The 21441-nt window shown below is 52.7% G+C and overlaps 1 protein-coding gene across 2 annotated transcripts in view; it reads left to right on the forward strand.

The window, feature by feature from the left end:
• Positions 1–14083: 14083 nt before the first annotated feature.
• AIFM3 (AIF family member 3) overlaps positions 14084–21441 on the forward strand; it is a gene marked incomplete at both ends in the record, with an annotated part of 40807 nt that continues 33449 nt past the window's right edge. For both annotated transcript variants that reach the window (XM_082325480.1, XM_082325481.1), the window contains one exon: positions 14084–14114. In XM_082325480.1, the coding sequence (XP_082181606.1) occupies positions 14084–14114 (31 nt within the window). The remainder of the gene's footprint in view (positions 14115–21441) is intronic.

Consider the following 21441-nt stretch of genomic DNA (forward strand, 5'->3'; position numbering starts at 1 on the left):
CAGGCTCAGGAGCCGAGCAGGAGGGGCAGGACCTGCCAGCAACATTCAGGGCTCCCTCTGCCCTGGCAGAGGGGGAAGGAGGACATTTCAGTGACCAACCCTGTGGTCCAGGTGGTGCCCAGTGTGGGAGTGGTGTCAGGGTGATGGAGTCAGTGCCCGGAGCCCAAGGCTGTACTCCAAGAGATGGTGAAGACAAGGGCACGCACTGCCCAACAGCTCTGCGGTATTTATGGGGACAGGAGGACCCACAGCCATCCCTCAGGGCTGGGGCTGCCCGCATGCCCTGCCATCATGGGTCCTTGCCTTAGTCCAGTCACCCCACTGCAGGCAGAGCTGCATTTCCCGCTGTTCCTGGGGCAGTGCAGCCCCACAGTGCTGCTGGTGTCTCGCCATCCATCCCCTGGAGTCATGTGCTCGGCCCCACAAGGTGCAGTGAAACAGCCCCAAGTCTTGTATGCTTGTAGTGTCAGCCGAGCCTGATCACCTGTGGCCCGCCGACAGAGCTTACTGTTGGGATAATTCCCTGCAAAGTGATTTATCGACTCCTTCCAAGGCCCAATCCTTGCTGTTTGCTTGGCAGCTGTGTAGGAGTGGTTTTCTACACCAGAGGTCAAAAATCCTGTGTGCTGGGTACGGAAACGGAGGTGGCCGTCGGCTGCCACGGGTCCCCGCTGCTAGTGGTACTGCAGCCCATGGGATGAGCTCTGCACCGTGCCCGAGCTAGGCACAGCACCATGTGAAAGGATGCTCCTGCTCTGCTGCCCACAGACATACCCAGTGGACTTGGTGTCATTTCTCCTGCCCTTAAAACTGAGGCAGCTCCACAAGGATCCACAGTCCCACTCGCAAGGCTGTGGGGGCAAGTGGCTCCCTGGAGCTCCTGCGTCTGCAGGCTCCACCCGTGGGTAGTTTTTTTAACAGCGGTGAAAACTGCAGCTGAACAGCCTGGTTGAGCCTCTCATCTCATTGGGAACAGGGAGCAAAGAACTAAAGCTGTGCATCAGAGGGCAGTGAACCACCTGGACAACCGCAGGGAGTCGTATAATCAGGGTGTAAGACAGCAGTGACCCAAGACAATCTGTATCCGGGGGAGAGAAAACCTTCCTCTGTATCCAGGGTGGTCTCAAAAGTCATAGAGGGAAAATAAAGGACATATTTGGGGCATGCAATGAGAAAAGGCACACAGAGACACTGCCACTCTGCCAAACAGGGTATGATGGAGAAGGAAAATAGTTTACGGGAGAGAACAGAAATGTGCCAGGGAGGGAGGGAAAGAGATCCCTGTCTCCAAAGGGAGAGCGGAAAGATGTGAATCCAGAAGGAAAATGTAAAACAAGCGACCTGGGAAAGGTCGGGACAGGTTATTTCCAAGAGGGCAGGAATAACCCTGGTTGCAGGCGGCCATGCCCACCCCTGCTTAACCGAGCGGGAGCAAAATCGCCTCTTCGCGTGCCCGGGGCCAGCGTGGCCACCCACGACCCGTGTGCCCTGGGAGTGGGAAGGGCCGGTGGGGACCCCCGCGCTCCGCTCCCCACCGCCGGTGCCGCGTCCCGGGCGGGCGGACGGCCCCGCTCCGCCCCGCTCCGCCCCGGGGCGGCCGCGCTCCCGCCCGCCGCGCCGGCACCGGCCGCTGCTGCCCAGGTAAGCGCGGGGGGCGGCGGGGCCCCGTCCCGGGGCTCGTCCCGGGGGTGGTGGGGCGGGAGCGAGGGGATTCCCAGTGTGGGGCCGCTGCCCGCAGCCTGCCCAGGACGGCATCCGCGGCTCCGGTCGCGGGGGTCGGGCGGTGGGAGCCGCCGCTGCCCCCCCAGGCGCGGGGAGAGCGGGGGCGCGGAGGCGGCGGGGCCCCGCACCGGACCCGGCGGCTCCTCGGCAGCGGGAGCTGCCGGCAAGGCCGGGGGAGAGGTGGCCGGTGGCCGCCGCAGCGGTGCGGGAGCGCCGCTTGTTTTCGCATCTCTTGAGATGCAGCAATTGCTTAAGAAATCAAACCAGAAAAAAAAAAAAAAAAAGAAAGGGCTGCGGTTGCTGTCGGGGAAAAACCACGTTTCTCCTGAACCCCCGGTTTTGGGGGGTGTGTGTGTCCCCAGCGTGTGCTCCAAGTTTGTTTGTCCCTGTTTTGGGGGACTGTAATCCCAGCTGGGCAAACAGCCCTAGTTTCACAGACCAGCAGCTGGAGGACTGGCAAAATGCAGACAGTCCAAGCAATACTTGCAGGTGCAAATCTGCCTTTGCATGAGCGCATAGGGAAATGGTATTAGCAAAAGTGTGGGTAACTGTACGGTCTCCCTTGAGAGGGAACATCCAATTCTGAGTGCGGTGGATGGAAGCTGGAATTTGGTGGTATTGTGCTTTAGCTGTCAGTCTTGGAAAACATTGCCGTGATAAACTCCTTTTGCACTGCTTGCAGCTTCTGTAGGGAACACGGGTTTCTCTTGTGCAATCATGAACTGGCAGTGACAGCCAGCAAAAGGAGGACTTGGCTGCCTGTAATAGAGCAATTGAGAATTAAAACTCTTTTGTGTTGTGAAATGTTTTGATTCTTGCATCAAGCAGTCTGCACCTGGGGAGAATTTTCAGCATTTGTGCTTTTTATTGGCGTACCTTTGAGATCTGAACCAAATCTCGTGTTTAATTATTAATTTCAGAATATTTCCAATACAGCTTGCAGAGGACGTGTTTGGAGGGGTGGCAATGACAGCGGTGCTGAATGAGCCTTTAACCTGGAGCCTATAAATTGCTGAAGCAGCAGCCAGTAAAACAATTGTGGCTAATTGTAGTCTGACACAGTGTTCCCGCTGCGCTTCTTTGGGAGCCGGCGGGGCACGTTAAATGCCAGCTTTGTAGCTCTCTGTGCTGCTGCTGACACAAACTCCTGGTGACAAGGGGACAAGGTGAAGTGCGCCAGGACGTGTCCCTCCCCGTCCTCAGTGAGACGGGGCCATGCAGCCCACTGGCGGGGCTGCAAGCTGCTCTCAGCGTTTTGCAGCGTGAGTTTTGCTTTTGTTTCTTGGGGCCATCCAAAAGCAAATTACCTGGCAAAGCCAAACCTACTGTTTCCTCCAGGTGGGTGCAAAGCAAATCTCAGTCCTGCTGGGAAGCAGCTGGAAATGGAAAGGTTTGGCCGGGAGGGGTGCGCTGAGGAGTAGGCAGGGGCTGGGGGCTCCCGGGGAGGCAAGGTGGTGGAAGGAGCAGGAGGGGAAGGAGGGGACCGGTGGGGCTCTGACGGTGTCAGAGTCGCTGGGTGTCAGCAGCTGTGGGACCCCTGGAGTGGGGGCCAGGCAGCAGGGTCAGGATGGGTATGGAAATGGCAGGAAACTGGGAGCAGGAGGGTTGGGAAGGGGGAACTGGCTGGAGAGCTGTCCAGGGGGAGAAATGGGGGTGAAGAGCTAGAGAAGTAAAGGGGAGGTTGGGGTGCCAGGGAGAGGAGAGAAGGGAGTTCCTGTGCGCCAGCCCCCTTGAGTTTGGCTCATCTGCTGCATGGGCAGGGGCTGGGCAGCGGTGCACGGCATGTCCCTGCGAGTGGTGTGACGGTGTTGTGGGTGCAGCATCCTCGAGGTGGAGGGACAGGAGGCGGTTATGCTGAGGAGGGTGTTTTCCCCCCAGTTGGGCACCCTGTGCTGGGAGGCCGGTCTGTTCACACGCTGGGAGCCGGGAGTGGGGGGGGTGTGGGAGCCCCCTGTTCATCCTTTCAAGTGCAATTCCTGGAAAAAACGATAGCTTCAGGATGGAGACCCATCTATTTTCACCCCAAAATTATTTTAAAAATACAAGTTCTCCCTGCCCTAAAAACATCGTCCCCTGTCATGCTCTCTTTTGTGTGACTTGCTTGTCTTCCCCACTGGCTCTTTCCAGTCTGTTCTTGTGGTGGGTGAACCCTGTGCACCTCCCTGGGGTCGGAGCAGGGCTGCTGTGTGTTGCCTTGATAACACAGAGCGCACAGCATGGCCCGTGGGGCTCAGGGAAGAGCCTTGGAACCCCCGATGCTCCGGCCATGCCTGGGCTGTGCTCAGAGTCCTGCGTCCAGAGGAGAGACCTGCTTTCCTTGGCAGCAGAGCCCCTCTTGTCCTGGAGATGAGGCAGTTTGACTCTGCTGAGCCAGACCTTGCAGGGAACTGGAGCTCCTGATGCTAAACTGGGGAGTTTCTCCTCATGGTGGTGGGCTGTGGCAGCTTGGCCTTGCCCAGGGTGGTGCAGCAGCTGGAGGATGGACCCCTGGGTGGGCAGAGAGAGAGGCTGTGGGCAGCTTGGGGTGTCAGCAGGACTTGGTGCCAGCAACTGCCTTGGGTTTTGGTGGAGTTGCTCTCTGCAGGGCAGTGGAGATGGCAGGAAGGTGCCTGTGGGCTGCCTGACACTGTAGGTGCGACTGTGCTCAGACAACAACCAGAGCCCAAACGCTGTCTCACCACTGGCTGCTTTGCACCGTGGGGTCTGTGCGTGGTGGGGTCTGTGCCAGCTCCTGCTCTGCCAGGCTGTGGTGGGATGGACTGGGACTGCTCCAAACCGGTGGCATGTGGAGACTCGCTGCTTTTGGGGAGGGAAGGAGGTCAGCTGTGGGAGGCTGCTGTTGGGCCTACGGGCTGAAGCCCTGGCAGGGCTGGGGAGGCATGGCAGGGGTACTGGGGGTCATGCCAGGGTTCCTGGGGGCCAGGAGGGTACTGGAGCAGAGACAGGCATGCTGGCCGGTGGGCTGCAGGGACTCTTGGGATCCACCTTATGTATTTTTATTAATGGCCTCTGCCCACAAAGCAGCAGATGCTGCTGAAACTTGCTGAGGAGGCAGAGGTGAGAAACATCACCGGTAGCTGGAGTTGACCCACTGAGAAGAGATGGAGGAGAACTGGGGCACAAGACTGTGCATGGGGCAACCAAGAGTGAAACAGGAGCTGACCTTCAGGAGATGACGGAGGAGGACAGTCTGGGTGTACTCGTCAGGGACAGGGGGATGTGGAGTCACCACTCTTAAATCTTTCTAACATTGCTGCGCCAGGCGTGGGAGGACCTGGTGGAGGGTGGTGGCCAACTGCATAGTTCTGGCAATCACCATGAGAGTTCAACTAGAGCAAATCCCCAGAAAAGAAAGAGAAATGGTCAGCCCTTGTCTTAGGAGGACACCAGGAATGCGAGTCTGGTGCGTGGGGGCTGGTGGCACGGCAGGAGGGTTTGTGGTGGGTCAGGGTGGGCCAGTACCTGCCTGGGATGAAGCCACACAGGGTGATGCATGGTGCAATGGTGGGGCTGGAAGACGGGGGTCTGCTGCTGGGTGCCATCGCACGAGGTGAGGAGGTGGGTGGGAAACAAGGGCTCTGGATCCTGGTGAAGTTTAGGACTCGGTGGGCAGGTGAGGTGCCCTGTGCCCAAGGATCAGAGCCCAGGTTGCCCTGCAGGACGGGCTGTGCTTTGCGGGACGCACCAGAGAGGCTGTGGTGGGGTCTGTGCTTCACTTTGTTTGTAGGGCGTGTCTGAAACGGGTCTGCTGCTGGGACTGCTCCACGGTTCCTGCTGGGCCTTGTGTTAAAGACAATATTTTGCATGTACGGAGAATTGGCAAGGAGGCAGCTCTGCGGTAGATAGGGTATGGTTCAGGATCAAGGGTTGTTTTTTTCCACAGCAGGGACCAGAGTCAGAGCCAGCTCTTCCCTGCAAGTATGGAGAGTGACACCAGATGCTCTGAGCCTCCAGCCACCCCCTCCTCTTGTGCTCCTGCTCGGGGGGGTGCAGCCTGTGGAGCCAGATCTCTCTGGCTAGAAAAGGCATGCAGTCCTCCTTGCTCTGCAGAGCAGGCAAGGCTGTTTGCAGACAAGCAAGTCTTCCAGGAGATGTGGAGCTGCCATGTGTCCTGTGTTTCCTGGCGTGTATGGCATTGCATGCTGGTAGGTGAGGAACCGAGGAGCAAGGGGCAGGGTGTGTTCAGGCTTATAGATAGAAAAGTTTTGCTTTCTTGGTTTTGGAGATCGATTCTGTCCAGAATAAAGAGTTCAGATGAAAAAACAGCCGTTTGCGACAACTGGCCAGAATCTCTCACCTGAGCAGAAGTGTAGTAGAAAAAGGCCATTACTGATAGACATCAGGGACCTTCCTAAAACTCCAGGTGTCTGTTGGGACGGTATCCCTGAGTACAGGTGCCTCCATTGACTTTCTTCTCCTGGCCATAGGGCCTTCTCTCAGACCTAGGTGTGTTGTGGCAGCTGGTGAGAGCACAAGGGTGTTGGTGAGACCCATTTTAGGTGTCCTTATACTAAGCAGGAAAGAAATTACTGTGACATGCTCTGACATGGACTCTTCAGAGATATCCACGAAGGATGTCCCGAGAAGAAAGTGCTGAGTTCTTCAAATGGTGATAACATCACTGCGAGTCCAAAAATTATCTGCAGTAACTGATAATGCTTCTGAAGGACAAAGTTCTTGAGGCGGAAATAGGCCTATGTTTGCAGACAACAGAACCGAGATACGATAGAAAGAAAATTTTATTGTATGCAGGGGCAGTTAAAAAACAGCAGCTCCTGTTGAGCGTGGAGCTGTAGGGCATTGCCTTAGAAGACCTATGCTACAAATGACTGAAAAGTAGAAAAACAAAGCTGCCACAGGGAAGAGAGGCAGAGAGATCATGGACACAGCTGGACTCCTGGTCCTGCAACAGCAGGGAATCACTGACCATAAATGGCCCCAAGGACCCCTGGCAAGGGGCCATGCTCAGTGCTGCAGAGAAAGGTGAAAAACCCCTGGGGACCTGTGCCAATCTGCCCAGGGGAAAAAATTCCTTCCTGACCCCAGAACTGGTGATCGGCTGTTCCCTGAGCATGTGAGCAAGACCTGCTGCCAGGGCCCCCAGGGCTGCCATGGTGTCAGGGGACACCAGCACTGCCCAACTCCTTCTCTCACTTCCCTGGAGGCATCTCAGGGGCTTCCAAGCATGGCAAAATACTCTAGAAGTGTGTCCTGGTTTCAGCTGGGATAAAGTTAATTTTCTTCTTGGTAGCTGGTATGGGGCTGTGTTTTGGGTTTAGGATGAGAACAATGTCAATGATACACTGATGTTTTGGTTCTTGCTAAGTAGAGCTAAGTATTTGCTAAGTGGCGCTCACACCAGTCAAGGACTTTTCAGCTTCCCATGCTCTGCCGGGTGCACAAGAAGCTGGGAGGGGACACAGCCAGGACAGCTGACCCAGGCTGGCCAAGGGGCTATTCCATACTACATGATGTCACGCTCAGTATATGAGCGGGGTGAGTTGGCCAGGGGAGGGGCAACGATCGCTGCTTTCAGGACATGCTGGGCATCAGTCAGCAGGTGGTGAGCAGTTGTACAGTGTTATTGCTTGCTTTGTATTACTATTGTACTATTATTACTTGTTATTATTATTGTTATTATTACTATTACTACTGTTCTATTTTCATTTTACTTTAGTTATTAAACTGTTCTTATCTCAACCCACGAGTTTTCCCCATTTGCCCTTCCAATTCTCTCCCCCATCCCACCAGTGGGGGAGTGAGCGAGCGGCTGTGTGGTGCTTAGCTGGGGTTAAACCACGACAAAGTGATAGGCCTGGGAGAAAAGATGTCATTCCTGGTCCCTGCAGGAGACCATTGGGTGCTCCAAAGTGTTGAGAGAGTGAACATCTTTGACATCTCCACTTCCCACTTCTAATGAGTGCTGTATCTGGCAATGGAAGAGGTGTGGATGGGGGCTCTGCGGTGGTCTCCAACTGCCAAGAATGGATTTTCTTGTTCTTTGTAGACTGTTGAGTCTCAGCCTTTTCCACTGATACTGATCTGAAAAGGCCTGGTACCCTTCGGGACCCCCAGGCATTAGTGGGTCTTCCCATGGCAGGAATGGCATTGGGTCCATTCTCCAAAGCTTAAAGCAGGATCAAGGTTGGATCCAGGTTGGTGTCTCGCCCTGCTCGGAGCTGGAATTTGATCAAATGACCAGCAGAAGCCTCTTCCAGCCTAAATTCTTCCATGATCCTGTGGCTACACAATAGCTCTTCAGTGCAGTGCTCTCAGGTGTGGGATTCAGCCTGTTGCCTGCAAGGCTGAAATGCAGCCCATGGTGCCTGTTATTAACGGCTGTGGAGCCTCCTGCCACAGGCACATGAGGCTGCCATCACCCTCCCAACCTCTCCCAAGTGTCTTGGTGCCCTTGAGGTGAATGCTGGACATGCAGCATGCATGGGCAAGGAGGAGACCTTTGAATGGCTGAGGATGACATGAAGCTGCCTGGGCAGAAGATGCAGAGCAAGAGGTGCCATCCTGATGGGAGATGAAGACCAGTGTAGTCACAACCAAAAGTGCACTGGGGCTGACATGTCGCCCTCCCTGCGTTAAAAGCTGCCGAGTGGTGTCACATCTCTTTGGTAGGCCTTTTATCCCACTGTTCTTGGGAAACAAGCATCCCAGGGGCCCACAGTGCCTGCCTTCTCCATTGTGGTTTCCTTCAGTCCTCCAAACTGAGAAGTTCTTCCTCGACCTTGGGGAAGCTCTCTTCCTCATCCTAAAGGAATGGAAGGTATCTCTTGCTGACCTCTGCTCTGAGAGGTGTGTGTCCTAGAACGGATCTTCATCCTCACTCGTGTGGACCTTGGCTTTCCATGAACATGCAACTCTTCCTCCAGACTGGTGGTGTCAATGAAGAGAAAGAAGTCATCTCTTTGGGAACAGAGCAGGTCCCAGATGTCCCACTTGGTCACTGGGAATTCCGGTGGCTCCTCAGAAACATCCTCAAAGATCTTCCAGACGGTCTCCCAGGTTTCTTCCTAGTGGTCCCCCAGGTTTCCTCTAGAGCCTCCTGCAGAGCACTGCAAAGAAAGCAGAGAGTTCAGCTGTGGTGGGGAGGACAAGCCTGCTGATCCCTGCCAGCACACAGGCCTTGGAGCCTGGTTTGCTGAACCCATGGCAGAGATCATGCAGGCATTTCCAGCTGTGGGAGGGAGCAAGTCCAGGCAGTGGTGCCTGGTGAACCTGTCCCCAGCAGAAATCAAGAGAGGAGGAAGGCTGGCTGAGCACATGAACCTGAACTGCCTGGGAGACTGGTGGTTGGTTGCTGCTGGTGGCAGGATGTTCCCATCATTGTCTGGTTGCCTTGGACTGATGGTCATATTCTTGAGCCCTTAGACCTTGGGAACCTGAACTGTGTCCCCAGCAGCCCCAGGGCTGGCTTGAGTCTGGCCCAAGAGGAGGACAGGGCAGTGGAGGAGGTGCAGCTGTGGGAGGACCAGGAGCTGCTCCCCTGCAAAGGATCTGGGATTGTAAGACCCAGAGGTCGAGATGTTTCTTGTTCTGGCAGCCAGAACGAGGATTCTCAGGAGTTGGCAGCTGCTCCAGCATCTTTGGCTCCTCCATCCTCAGGCCCTGTGGGCCCATGGTCCAGCCCCAGTGCAGGCTCCCTTCTGTGGGAGCAAGTGGTGGGTTGGCACCACAGCCCCTGCCTTCTCTGGCCTCACACCCACCAGCCCCTTGTGTGAGGAGATCACATTGGTCTTCTTGCTGACATTGGGAGCCCACACATCACTCAGGAGAGGCCAGGGCTTGAGAGGAGGTGTTCAGTGGGGTGGAGAGGGGATGGAGCTGCCCTGGGAGGTGACAGGACATCCCCTCTCAAGAGAGTCTGGCCAGGAGTGGGGCCAGGGGTGGGGACTTGTGCTGGGCAAGTGGGAAGGGGACAAGAAGCAGCCCTCTCTCCCCCCTTCTCCCTCTGGTGGCACCCAGGGCTGACTTGGCCAGGGTCAGCAGGCAAGGGGCAACTCGGTTCAGGACAATGTCCATAGAAAGGTGAGGAGGCAGCCAGAAGTTCAGTGAGGGGATCTGGAAGAGCCAGGAGAGGCCACGGGGCCAACTGGTGTCCACGTGCACCAGGGCCCCCTTCCACAGCAGGTGAATCATGGCTGAGGGGACCCTGTGAACAGTGTCATGAGTGTGTCCATGCTCAGTGCTCCACATGGAGAGGTTTCCAGCTGACATCCCCAGCTGGAGCTAGCTTGGATTGCAAACTGGTATGTCTGGGAGATGCCCATGTCACTGGGCATGGCTCAGTGCTTAGACATGTGCCAGATTTCTAGGAAGGCAATACAGAATTATTCACAGCAGCAAAAGAGATGCTGACTGTGAAATGTTGCAGCTGGATATGATGGACCTTAGTGGCCAGGTGATATAATGACACTGTTTCAATAAACACAAACTGAAGCTCAGGGGAAAAATACTAATTATACCTACAACATACTATATACTTATGTACTTGCCACATTACCACTTGGATTTTGGAGTCAGAGCATTCAATTAAAATAGAAGCCTGGGGCTCAGCAGCGAGCAGAGAGGTAAATACAGCGCTAATAATAGCACTGTCAGTACTGCGCTGTCTCTCCAAAACGGTGCAAGCTCTGGATCCTGATCTGTGCATGGGCTGCCTGAACCTGGCAGGGAATGTGGGCTGAAGTGTCACTGTATGCCTGCCTTGTTCTTGCCTGCCGAGGCATGTAAGTGCTGTTGGCCACTGTCAGAGAGGTGGATGTCTGGGCTGAGCTGAATGGTTCTTCTTCCGGTTTTATATCCCTCACCTGCAGTGGAAACTTGATGTTGCAATATTGCAGTTTTACTGCCATGCAGTGGAAGTGCTTGGGGTTAGTAGCACTGGATTGTTTTCTACATTTCTCCTGTTGGATTATTTTCCATGTTTCTTCTGTTTGGGAGCAGGGTGGTTTCTCTGGTGGTGTGCTCTTGGGCAGTGCTCTCTGAGGGTGATGCTGGAGTCCTGTTTTGCACACAGCCTGTTGCAGGGCTGATTCCCCAGTCATACGGGCGTTTTTAGAGATGGGGTAGTATGTTCTTCAGCACCACAACAGTTGCCTCATATTTTGATAACCCACTCCTTGTTGCCCTCTTTGAGCAGATGCTGAAGGTGTTCCAGTACAGCTGTGAAGCACAGAGTGTTGTTTTGTTCAGGGCCAGATCATGAACTGGTTTACTGAGGCATGGACATCAGCTGCCTGACCTATATAGGTCAGTGCATTACCCTTCAAGAGCTAGCAAGGTTTTACAGATGATCCTGGGTTCAGTTACATCGTGTGGTATATAAGCTTATTTCCCTTTCCTGAAGAGAGGAGATTTTGGCCATGACTCCTGCAGGATCCAGCTCCAGATCGGTACCTCTGGATGCCGCTAGCAGTGACACGATCCCATTGTGTCCCATGAGTCAGTCTGGCAGGGCAGGCTGGTGCCTTTCTGCAACCAGCTGGGTCTCAGATGACTTTCTGAAACATCTCTATGTACTTGCCGGGACTGAGGCTGTGGGCAGCCAGATGGCTTCTCCTCCGATAGTGTCAGCTGAAATCCTACCAAGAACCATTTTGCTTTTGCCTGGTTAACTCCAGGGGTGGAGGAGGGACTCCCAGAAACGCACACTGTGCTCTGCTCTGATCTGCTCTCGGAGATTGTGGGTGGCTCAGTCAGCCGGAGCACAGCCAGTGCCTCTGAAGGGCCCAGGAGGACCATCAGTGGGGAAGTTAGGAGATGTGAAGTGGGCCTGAGGGGATGGCTTCAGATTGCCATCTTTAAGGTCCAAACAAAGCAAAGGCATCTCAGACAAATGGCTGATACTCAGGGACAGGAGCTCTGACATCCCCCCAAAGTCCCTCATAAAACCAGCCAGATCAGTTGGAAACCAGTCCCAAGGCCATCAGACTGTGCATCAGCATCTCTGGGGGGCTTGGAGAAGATCAAGGCATCCTCTGGTGAGGCATATTCGGTTGTCACCCTTCTGCCATCCACCCCACCGCCTTCCCCAGGTGGTTGGGGTCCCCGCTGTGCCCCCCATGTGCGCAGCATCCCGAGGGCTTGGTCCCATGAGTCCTGGGCCCTGCCTGCCTGGAGCATAGCCCCGTCCTGCCGGCAAAGCGTCCACTTTCTGCTGCGGGAAATCCACAGCAAACGGCTGCTCCGGGTTAGCAGGGGGTTTGGTTTGCCTGTGAGTCGGCTGTGGGAATCGGCTATCGCAGACCTTGGAGTAGGCTGGTTGCCTTCCAGAAGAAAGCCCAGCCTCTGTGTAGGTGACAGTATCTTTGTTTCAGCTTTCTCTTTGCTCTCCTTTGCGTGGCTGACGTTGTCTCATTGGCATGGTCTGTTCACAGCGGCATCTCATTTTGGTTTGAACTCACTTAGGTGCAGTTTTACTTTCCCTTCTGGCTTGAAGCTCATCCCCAGTCACCTGCTCCTCTTTGGCACTCACCTCCTGCCTCCTTTTTTGCCAACCTTTGCATGGTATTTTATTATGTTTTACACTAAATTATTGGCCTGTATCACCGATACATCAACGGCTTGAGACCCTCTCTGATACAAAGCCATTTCCCCTCTCTTCCTGCCAGTTTTGGCAAAGGGCCATACAGCAGTTACTGCATGTGACTTCTCCACTGCGTTTTTCCCTGGCGCTCCCAAATTTTCCTCTGCATTTGTGCACCTTCTCACATGGCATTTTTTTGCATTTGCTCCTGCATAAATATTGGTGTGCTGGTCTGCTTGGATGCTCTTGCAAGAAGAGCTCTTGGCTCTTCCCTGCTCCATTTCATGTTCCCCCTTTGCAAATGAGCTTGTTTGGCAGCTGCACACACATCTGATTGCTCATTGTAGTCTGCAGGCAAGCTTGTGTGTTTTTTGTCCTGTTAATAGTCTGTCCCAAACTGGTACCCCTCAGTGCCCATTATCAAAAGACACCTGTCTGCTTTGCACCATGCGGCAAGGCACCGGTCTCTTGTTCCTCTATAGCCTGGATTACTTATTCAACATGCTTCAGGCTTTGAAGGTGCTCCTGCAACGCACCTGGGACACAGCAGAAGGGGAGTTTGAACGTGTGCGGGAAGGAGTGTGTGTGTTTTGGAGGGATATAGCTGAATATAAGACGGATACATGCGGATATTTTGAGTTGGTGCTTAAGTAAAGGGGAGAAATTGCAGTGCTTGCTGTCTGTCTCCTGGCACTTCTGTATTTTCTTCTCATCGGAAAGGCCTTGAGGCACTTTCTAAGCTGCAGAAAAGCCTACTTTGCCTGTGTTAAACTATCCTTTGGAAATGGTTTTAACTTCCTGCCCAGACCAGAAGGCTTTGTGAAAAACGTATGGCAAAACCATAGTAAATCAGTTCAAGTACAGGTATGAATGGGTAAAATTAATTAAATGTTCTATTTTATTGCCAGTTGTGTTGTATGAGTCTTTGCTGTTTTCAGTCAAGGAATATAACCGAAAAGTTTTATCCTAATTCTTAGTCTGTACTAAATCTGAGAGCACTATCAGTCAAAGCTAAGGAGATAAACACAACTTGAAGTGAACTGTTTGCTTGTCCCACTTAAACATAAAAAAATCTTGTCTTAATAGTATACAAAATTGTGTTTTGGTGCAAAATGGCCTGATACTGAAAACCGTTTCTCAAATAAAGAATTGTTCCAAAACGAATGGGATTTCTGCAGGAATGAACATCACTGGAAAGGGGAAACTTGCAAGACCGGGCAATAAAGTAGCTTTCTTTTTTTCACCACCTAATAATAAAAGAAAAAAACCTGACTGAAATGTATTTATGGTTTAATCATTGTATTTGGGCTGTGAGCTACGTGCTTAGAGATTTAATTCCCAAAGGCAGGGCTTTGGAAAGTTATTAAAGTCTGAACATAAATGATACAAGGGTTTTTGTAATTTTAAACTTTGAAAGGATGATGGAATTTATAAACTTCATAACTGAATTTACCAGCAACTCCCATCACGGTGACCCCAGCGTCACGTTTTCCCCTTGTCACTTGGGACACCGGGGGTGTGTGGGCTCGGTGCGACTTGCCCCCATGCTCCATGCACCCGTTGTGCTCCTGCTGCCCAGCTCCTGCCTGCAGCTGTTGGCGCAGGCCGCAGCACTGCTTACTGGTTTTCCTTCCCCTCCCTGCAGCACCCACGTTCCCTGCCCGTACCGCTTCTCATGGAGCTTTTCTACCCAACGCAGGTTGTGAACGACGCCTGGAGCCCAGGACAGCACGAGCAGGTGATTTATCATGCGAGGATGTGCCTGCGCCCTCGCTGACCTGCCCGCCATCCCCGTCCCCGCTGCCTGTCCCGGTTGGCGCCATGGGAGGATGCTTCTCCAAACCCAAACCAGGTGACTGCCCTCCAGTGCCGTGCCCCCATCCTGCTGTCCCAGTGGGGAGAAGTAGGTCAGCGGCGGTGGATGCTGGCTGAGGGAATGTTAATTCTCGGCTCCCGCAGGGAGGATTACCGGCCTGTTAATCCCCCCAAATTCCTCGGCGCTCTTGCTCCCAGGCAGGGAGCTGTGCGGGGGCTGCAGCGGTGCCGGCGGGGAGTGGGTGGGCGGGAGGAGAGCTCCTGCACCCTGCAACCCCATCCGAACACCCGCTTCCAGCTCTTCCCCACCCCATCTCCTTGTACACACCCCCCCCCCCCCCCGCTTCTGCCTTCACACAGCGTGTAGGGGCAGAACTGGCCCCCTCATGCCCCAGGGTGGGTTTGTGTGACAGCCATTCCCATACAGACATCCCCATCTGGATGTGTGTGGCTCCAGCACCTTCCTTGCTGCTGCGGCTTTGCCACTCGCTGTCCAGCCCTTAATTTTGTCCCTGCTGGAAGGGAATGGCCAGGGAAGGAACACAACCACCTAATGCTTGATTTATGTTGCTTTCTCAGTCCCACCACTCAGGCCAAGTCCTGGGGCTCTCTGGATTTTATTTTCCTGGTGAAGCTTGTTCATGCATGCTGCCTCTGGTGGGGAAAGCAGCTGTAGGCACCTGGACATCAAGGATATTCCTCTTGCCCTGCACGCTCCCACTGCAGCTGGGCTGGATGGACTCCCTGCTCTTTGCGGTTTGGTGAAGGTGGGCGTACATAGGAGAGGAAGCGGCTGCAGTGCAGGCTGTGTGGGCACACTGGCTGGTGGAGGGAGGTCTGCTGTGGAAGTGTCAATGTTAAGCCTTGTCCTGAGCCCCTGACAGCAGCGTGGGCATCAGCAGGCATCGCGTGGCCGCCCAGGCCCATCACAGCCCGCAGCACCTGCATCGCCTCAGTGCTGGTCCCCAGGGACCGATGCTGGTGCATGGGGGGCTGGTACAGTCGGTGTTGCCGAAGCTACCTTCAAGGAGAGCTCCCATCCTGCAGCTTGTTTTGGCCACCTAAGAGGGAGCTGAAGGACGACCCTGTCCTTGTTACCTGCTCATGCCCAAGGGCAAGGGGAATCAGACAGTCGTGCTGATCTGTCAGATCAGTCAGCATCCACAGGTAGCCTTTGTGGGTGGAAAAATGTCTTCTGGGGACCTTTTATTGGCCATTTGTCTTCATTGCCTCAGACAGTGGGGATTTCAGGTTGAAGGACTCAAAAGGTCAGGGGCGATACAAGTGGTGCCTGCGACCCACCAAGCATGCACTGAGTGAGGTCCTCTGCCTTTGATTTGCAAGGTACAAGGAGGAAATAAAAGCGGTTTTCTGCCCTTGACCTGTATTGTGATTATTTTACGGGTCATTTCAGTGCCAAGGTAATATGGCATTGGACACTGTGAACTGTAAGTTTTCTTTTGTGAAAACCCACACTGTTTGTATATCCTTTCTTGAAATGTTTGAGGAGTGAAAACACATGCAGGAGTAAATGCCTTTGTTGACTAAACTTGTAACAAACTCTGCTGGCAGTTCCACTTTATTTTGTATACATCAGCAAAATTGTGTTTAATCTTGGACCGGTGCAGGAATAAAAGCGCTCTGCAGGCATATTTCCTGAACTGCAGATTTTCATGTAGAGCTGTATTTGCATAGCAGGGCCAAATGACTGAAAATGCCATCCTGTAATGTAACGCTCTCTCTGCAGCTCTGGTTTTGATTAGCAGTCTTCAAAGGCTTTTGACAAGCCTTTCCCCAGCCCCTGGTTTGCACAGCACTGACTGCAGTGCTTCATCTTGGTGGTTATAAAACCTGCAAATGCAGTGAGGTAAACAGATCCATTTGCAGATACCGATTGTTCTGGCAAAGAGGTTTCACAGCTTTTTTATGATATTTGTCATTCCCGTTTCTTGCAGGAACTGTGCACCGTCAGAGCTAATTAGTGGACTTCGCTATTTCTAAAAATCCACCTATCCCCTGTATGAATGAGAAGCAAATCATGCAGGGACAGAACAGAGCTATTTTCTCCATCAGTGCTGTTTTGACATGGAGGGAATATTTCAGATGTAGCCTGAAGTCAACAGAATTTATTTAGACACTTTTGAGAGATGTATATGAGGTCCTTATCTGCTACATCTTCTTATATCTGAGAGAGACCCTCAGTCCCCCTGAGCACACTCAGCATTTCTCGAGATAACCTTAACATAGCACATACGTTGCTGTGTGCCAGGAAGACCTTTTGATGAGCAGATCACAGGTACAAGAGCTTTGGGGAGTGAGTCCTGTGACAGTAAATAACTAGGCTGGCTGTACCGGAGGCCAGCCCTGAAGTCTGGCTGCTGCTGCAGTGCCCGACCCCATCCTGATATTTAAATGTATAATTAAAAGCTTATGTTCAAGCAGCAAAGTAATCTTCTGTTATCTCTAGTGCTGCAATCCCGTGACACTGGATCCTCTTCTGAAGGCCCAGTTCTCAATCTCTGCATAATTTTTTTTCTCCGGTTTTTCTCTGGGTGCGTGATGCATACGCGATGAGCTGCCAGCTGGCAGTCTGCGTGGGATCCCAGCGCCCGCTCCAGGAGAGGCAGCCAGGTCAGGCTGACGGGTAAAGGGAACCATCGTGCGCCAGTGACTGCTCGGTGTGAGCTGCAGCAGCACCATCTCTGCACCAGGCGTGGGAGAGTGGCTTGGAAAACCTATAAAGTTGTGATTATTTTTCTTTGCACTCTCTGCTGGGCTCAGTACTTGACGGTGGGGCAGGGCAGCAGCTCTGGCACAGCACGACGTGTCTGTGGGTGAGCTTTGCCCTTGCACAGAGGATGCATTTGGCTCTGAGCAGGGAACAGGTCCCCTTCGCAGGGATGCCGCACACTGATGGAGGGGGTGCTGTGGGCTGTGTGTCCTTCTGAGCTTGGCTCTGAGGGTACCCCCGGGCTTGGCTGGCAAGGCCTACCTCCTGGTTTTTGGGAGAGTGGTGCTTGCTGAAGAAGGCATCTGGAGAGGGAGGGTAGAGCTGGGCACATTTGATGTGATGGTTTTGTCGTTAGCTCTGTCATTTTTAATATAAATGGTTTGGAGTCTCTTTGAGACCACCTAAAGTAGTTGTCATCGAGGTTTGCAGTTAAGAGGCAGCACAGGCAAGCCCGGGGGATGCCTGGAGAGTGCAGCTCTGGCAGGGCAGAGAGACCCCAAACATGTCCAACGGCAGTGGATTTACTCTATGATGGCTGCGGGAAAATAAACCCTGCTGGGGTAAACTGGGCTTTCTGGCTGTGCCCATTGTACCCTGCTGGTTGCTCCATCGTCACTACCCTTGATGGGATGCCTGGAGAGTGCAGCTCTGGCAGGGCAGAGAGACCCCAAACATGTCCAACGGCAGTGGATTTACTCTATGATGGCTGCGGGAAAATAAACCCTGCTGGGGTAAACTGGGCTTTCTGGCTGTGCCCATTGTACCCTGCTGGTTGCTCCATCGTCACTACCCTTGATGCTCGTCTGGTTTCACTCCTCTCGGAGCTGTCATCACCGTACAGGCAGTACAAGGCTGTTCCTGCCCTCAGTGCTCATTTGCCCTGTGCCTGCAGCCCCTAAGCAGCAAACCCTGAGGCATTGCAGGGTTTTGTGGTTGAGGAAGGCAGACACACAGCCCTCCCCTCTGCCGGCCAAGTTCCTCCATTCCCTATGGCCAGGTGTCTTCGTCTTACCCAGACTCCCCCAAATTCGAGCCAACTCTTGGCTCATGCCAATTCTCTCTTCCCCTGCACTGCTGTATTAACTTAGTATTTTCCTTGTTTCTACCATTCTAAGTATGATACTTTAAATGGCCTGATACCCATAGTTTAAATTTAGCCTCCAGAAGGGCACTGAGCCATACTGGGAACCTAATCCTGTGGTGAAGAAGTCTTGGGTCATTTAATTGCCCTAATTTTTTAAAATAATGACCATGGCCCTGCACTGCAGCCCAGCCACCATCCACCTGCCAGCACCCTGCCCGGGGGTCAGTGCCAACATTTCCAGCCTCGTGTTTCAAGTACCTGCCTAAAAGCAGGCAGAGGCTTTGACTTGTCCCACAAGGCTGTGAATAGTGATGGAGAAGGAGTAAATTTACAGAAGATGTAATGGGGTGTTAATGACTGACTGCCGGGTGTTAATGACATGAGGCAAAGCACAAGAGCATCGTGGCCACAGTGTGAAAAAATAAACTGAGCCAACCATGATAAATGGGGTTGGGATGTGGTTCCTGGGTGTGCACGTAGGGGTCCTGGCAGTGCTCCGTCCTAAAGGCTGAAAACATGGGAGAAAAAAAAAATTGGGTCAAAATTTATAGTCTTGACAAGAGTCCGTATTTTAAGCAATTCTATGATTTTGGGGAGCTGACTCAGGATTTTTGAATACTAAGAGCTGGCAGTGCTGAGGTGTATGTGGATGTGTGGTATTAACACCTGCTAATGCTCAACTGTTTCATCTGCTTTTTTGTATATTCTTATAAAATACTTCCAGCCCTGGCCTCCTGGTCCTTCAAATATATGTGTGTATGTGTATATATATAGATAAAAAATACATATATATTAAATATATATGAACACACAGAGACATGAACACACAAAACCACATACATACACATATATGTATGTATATAAGTGATGCTGGTGGCACAGGGCAAGCAGGCATATCTATATATCTATCTATATCTATATCTATATCTATATCTATATCTGTATCATCTATGTGTGTATATGTATATGTATATGTATATGTATATGTATATCTATATCTATATCTATATCTATATCTATATCTATATCTATATCTATATCTATGTCTATGTATCTATAGGTGCATACATACACATGCTCGGAGAGCAGCAGTTGCTCTGCCCTGGAAGCTACAGCTGTCACCCTTGGTCCCACCAGCCATGGCCAGTGCAGTGCTGCTGTGTGACAGTGGTGGCCTTGGCTGGTCCCTGAGGAGTCGGCCACTGCACAGATTTGTATGCACGTGCCTAAAACTTTCCAAATAGTTTGCTTTAAGGTCAGGAACCTCCTCTAGCCGTTATAGAAAATAACTGTCAAAGGGATGGAGCGCGGTGGACCCAGCCGCAGTGTGCCAATCGGATTTCAGAATTAAACTTGGGTTTATAAATATTTCATTTAAATGTCATTTTCCCTGATGGCAATTGAAGCAGTTTGCTGGATCAGCTCAGGTGGCGCTGAGCCCTGGATTGCTGGAGGGATCATCCCTTGGGAATGCAGGTCTCTGGCCAGAGGGACACCCCATGCAGGGCTGGGGTGGACGAGGAGGAGGAGGAGGAGGAGAAGGGGGGATAAAGGGTTGGGAAGAGGCGAGTGGGAGTTGCCCCCCATGGAGGCAAGTGGTGAAGTGTGGGGCCCAGAATAGGAGGCGGGAAGACTTTATACCTCTTTTTATTTTTCCTCTGGACATTTGTCCAGCAGTGTCGGTGAGTGCTGAGCGGGGATGGCTTGGGAATGCTGTTGCATACTGGTGCCAGAGACCTGCTGCTTTTTGCATATGTTTTTCTGACTGAAAAAGAAGTGAAGAGCTCAGAGCTAAATTTCCGTCTTCATCCCCACAGGTTCATACACCCGTGGATCAGCGAGCACTCTGGGTGCTCACCTGACCCAAATGTAGTTTGGAAAACAACGCTCTGGGGCATCAGGCCAAGTGAGAGATGGGGGTTGTTCCCTGCAGGGTGAATTCACTGGCACCAACGTCACCTGTTAGGGCTCAGAGCTGCCGGCTTCGCCAGTGCCAGCCTGGTGTCACCCTGCGTCACGGTCGGCAGCAGCAGCAGCATGCTGGCTGGCTCTGGCGTCCGGCCACAGGGATGCACAGCCACGTTCGCTCCAGATAAATGTCTGATCGACTGCGTAATTGTGTGAAATGATCGTCCTGTTTCTTTGACAGAAAGTATTTCACAGAGACTGGCATAAATGGATGTTTGTTATATTTCCTAACTCTCTCCTGGAAAATCCGTGTCTGCTTTTCCAAACGCCACAGGGAAACAGTGCTTATGGAAAGTGGCCTCTTTGCTGGGTACCTGCAGGGAGCTGGGCTCCTTCTGTAGAGCTCCAGGAACAAAATTACTCATAGCAACATTTTTTTTTAATGCATGATGCTGAGCCTATTAGTTTGCTGTAATTCCTGCAGCTGGCAGCTGCTATAATGCAACAGAAGTCCACATTTTCTGTTGGTTCAGCGTGGGTAGACAGAAAATTGCTTTACCGGATCTGTCTGTCAGAGCCCCTGGTGAATCCTGCCCCTGGTGAGTGTGAGGATTTGGCACTTTGGCAAAAAAAGCAGAAACTCACAGGACTCTTGAAACAACCACCTGCCTCCAGTGCCTGGATGGCCATGGCCTCTTGCTTTTCTCCCTTCCTAAATGAATGACCTTCCCCCTGACCTTTTCTTCCATCGTCCTCTCAATGGACTTGCAATAAACAGCGTAGGGCAACAGATGAAGCTGGGAAGACCCAGCACCCTTCTCTTGCTGCAGGGCTTGTCCTGCTTTTCTGGGGCACGTTGTTCCCATCTCTTTGCCTTTCCTTAACCTGTTCAGGTTGTGAACTTTAATCTTTATCTTCTGCACAGCTTTTCCTGTTCATGACATTTAGAAGACGGAGAAAGCTCAGCAATCTCCCATTTGCTTGAGACAGTTCTTCAGTCTCTGGCACTTACCCCCTGGCTTGCTATAGAACTCCCCTGGGGTTTATTATAAATATTAATGGCTTTAGTTTTATGAAGTCCCTAGGAGCTAAAGTGATGTTTTTCACTTTATGATGTGAGAGCTCATCACCAGCTTCCTCTGATGCTCCTGTGTCCAGCCTGCTCCCCCCAGGCACCGGGCGGTGGGTAGGGCTGCAGCTGCGTGGGTGCATGGCGAGGCTGGGTGAGCGCTGCCCTTCAGGGAGCTGGGATGAGCCCCTGTGCTCCCCCTCTGTCCCTGCATGGGGAGGACCATCCCAGTGGAGGCAGAGGGAAGGTGGAGGGGGATGGAGGGGCAGCGCCAGGGGCTGCCTTACTCCATCACTGCCCCATGACAGCACCCAGGGTGGCAGTGGGGCCGAGGGGACCTGCTGGCTCCGGTGTCCCCTCTGATGGCCAGGGGGATGTGCTGTGCTGGCACAAATAGCTTCCGCACGTCCTGGGTCCCCTGGTCCCCAGGCCAGGGATGCTTTTATTGTCAAACCTGTTCAATGGTGTACACCTAAGGAAAATGGACAACCCTCGCTTTTCTCACTTAATGCTGAAGATTCACTCTACGCTGAAAACCTCATGCAGAAATAATTTTGGATATTTCTAATTCC

This window comes from Platalea leucorodia (assembly GCF_965183815.1).
Source record: "Platalea leucorodia genome assembly, chromosome: 12".
Classification (NCBI taxonomy): domain Eukaryota; kingdom Metazoa; phylum Chordata; class Aves; order Pelecaniformes; family Threskiornithidae; genus Platalea; species Platalea leucorodia.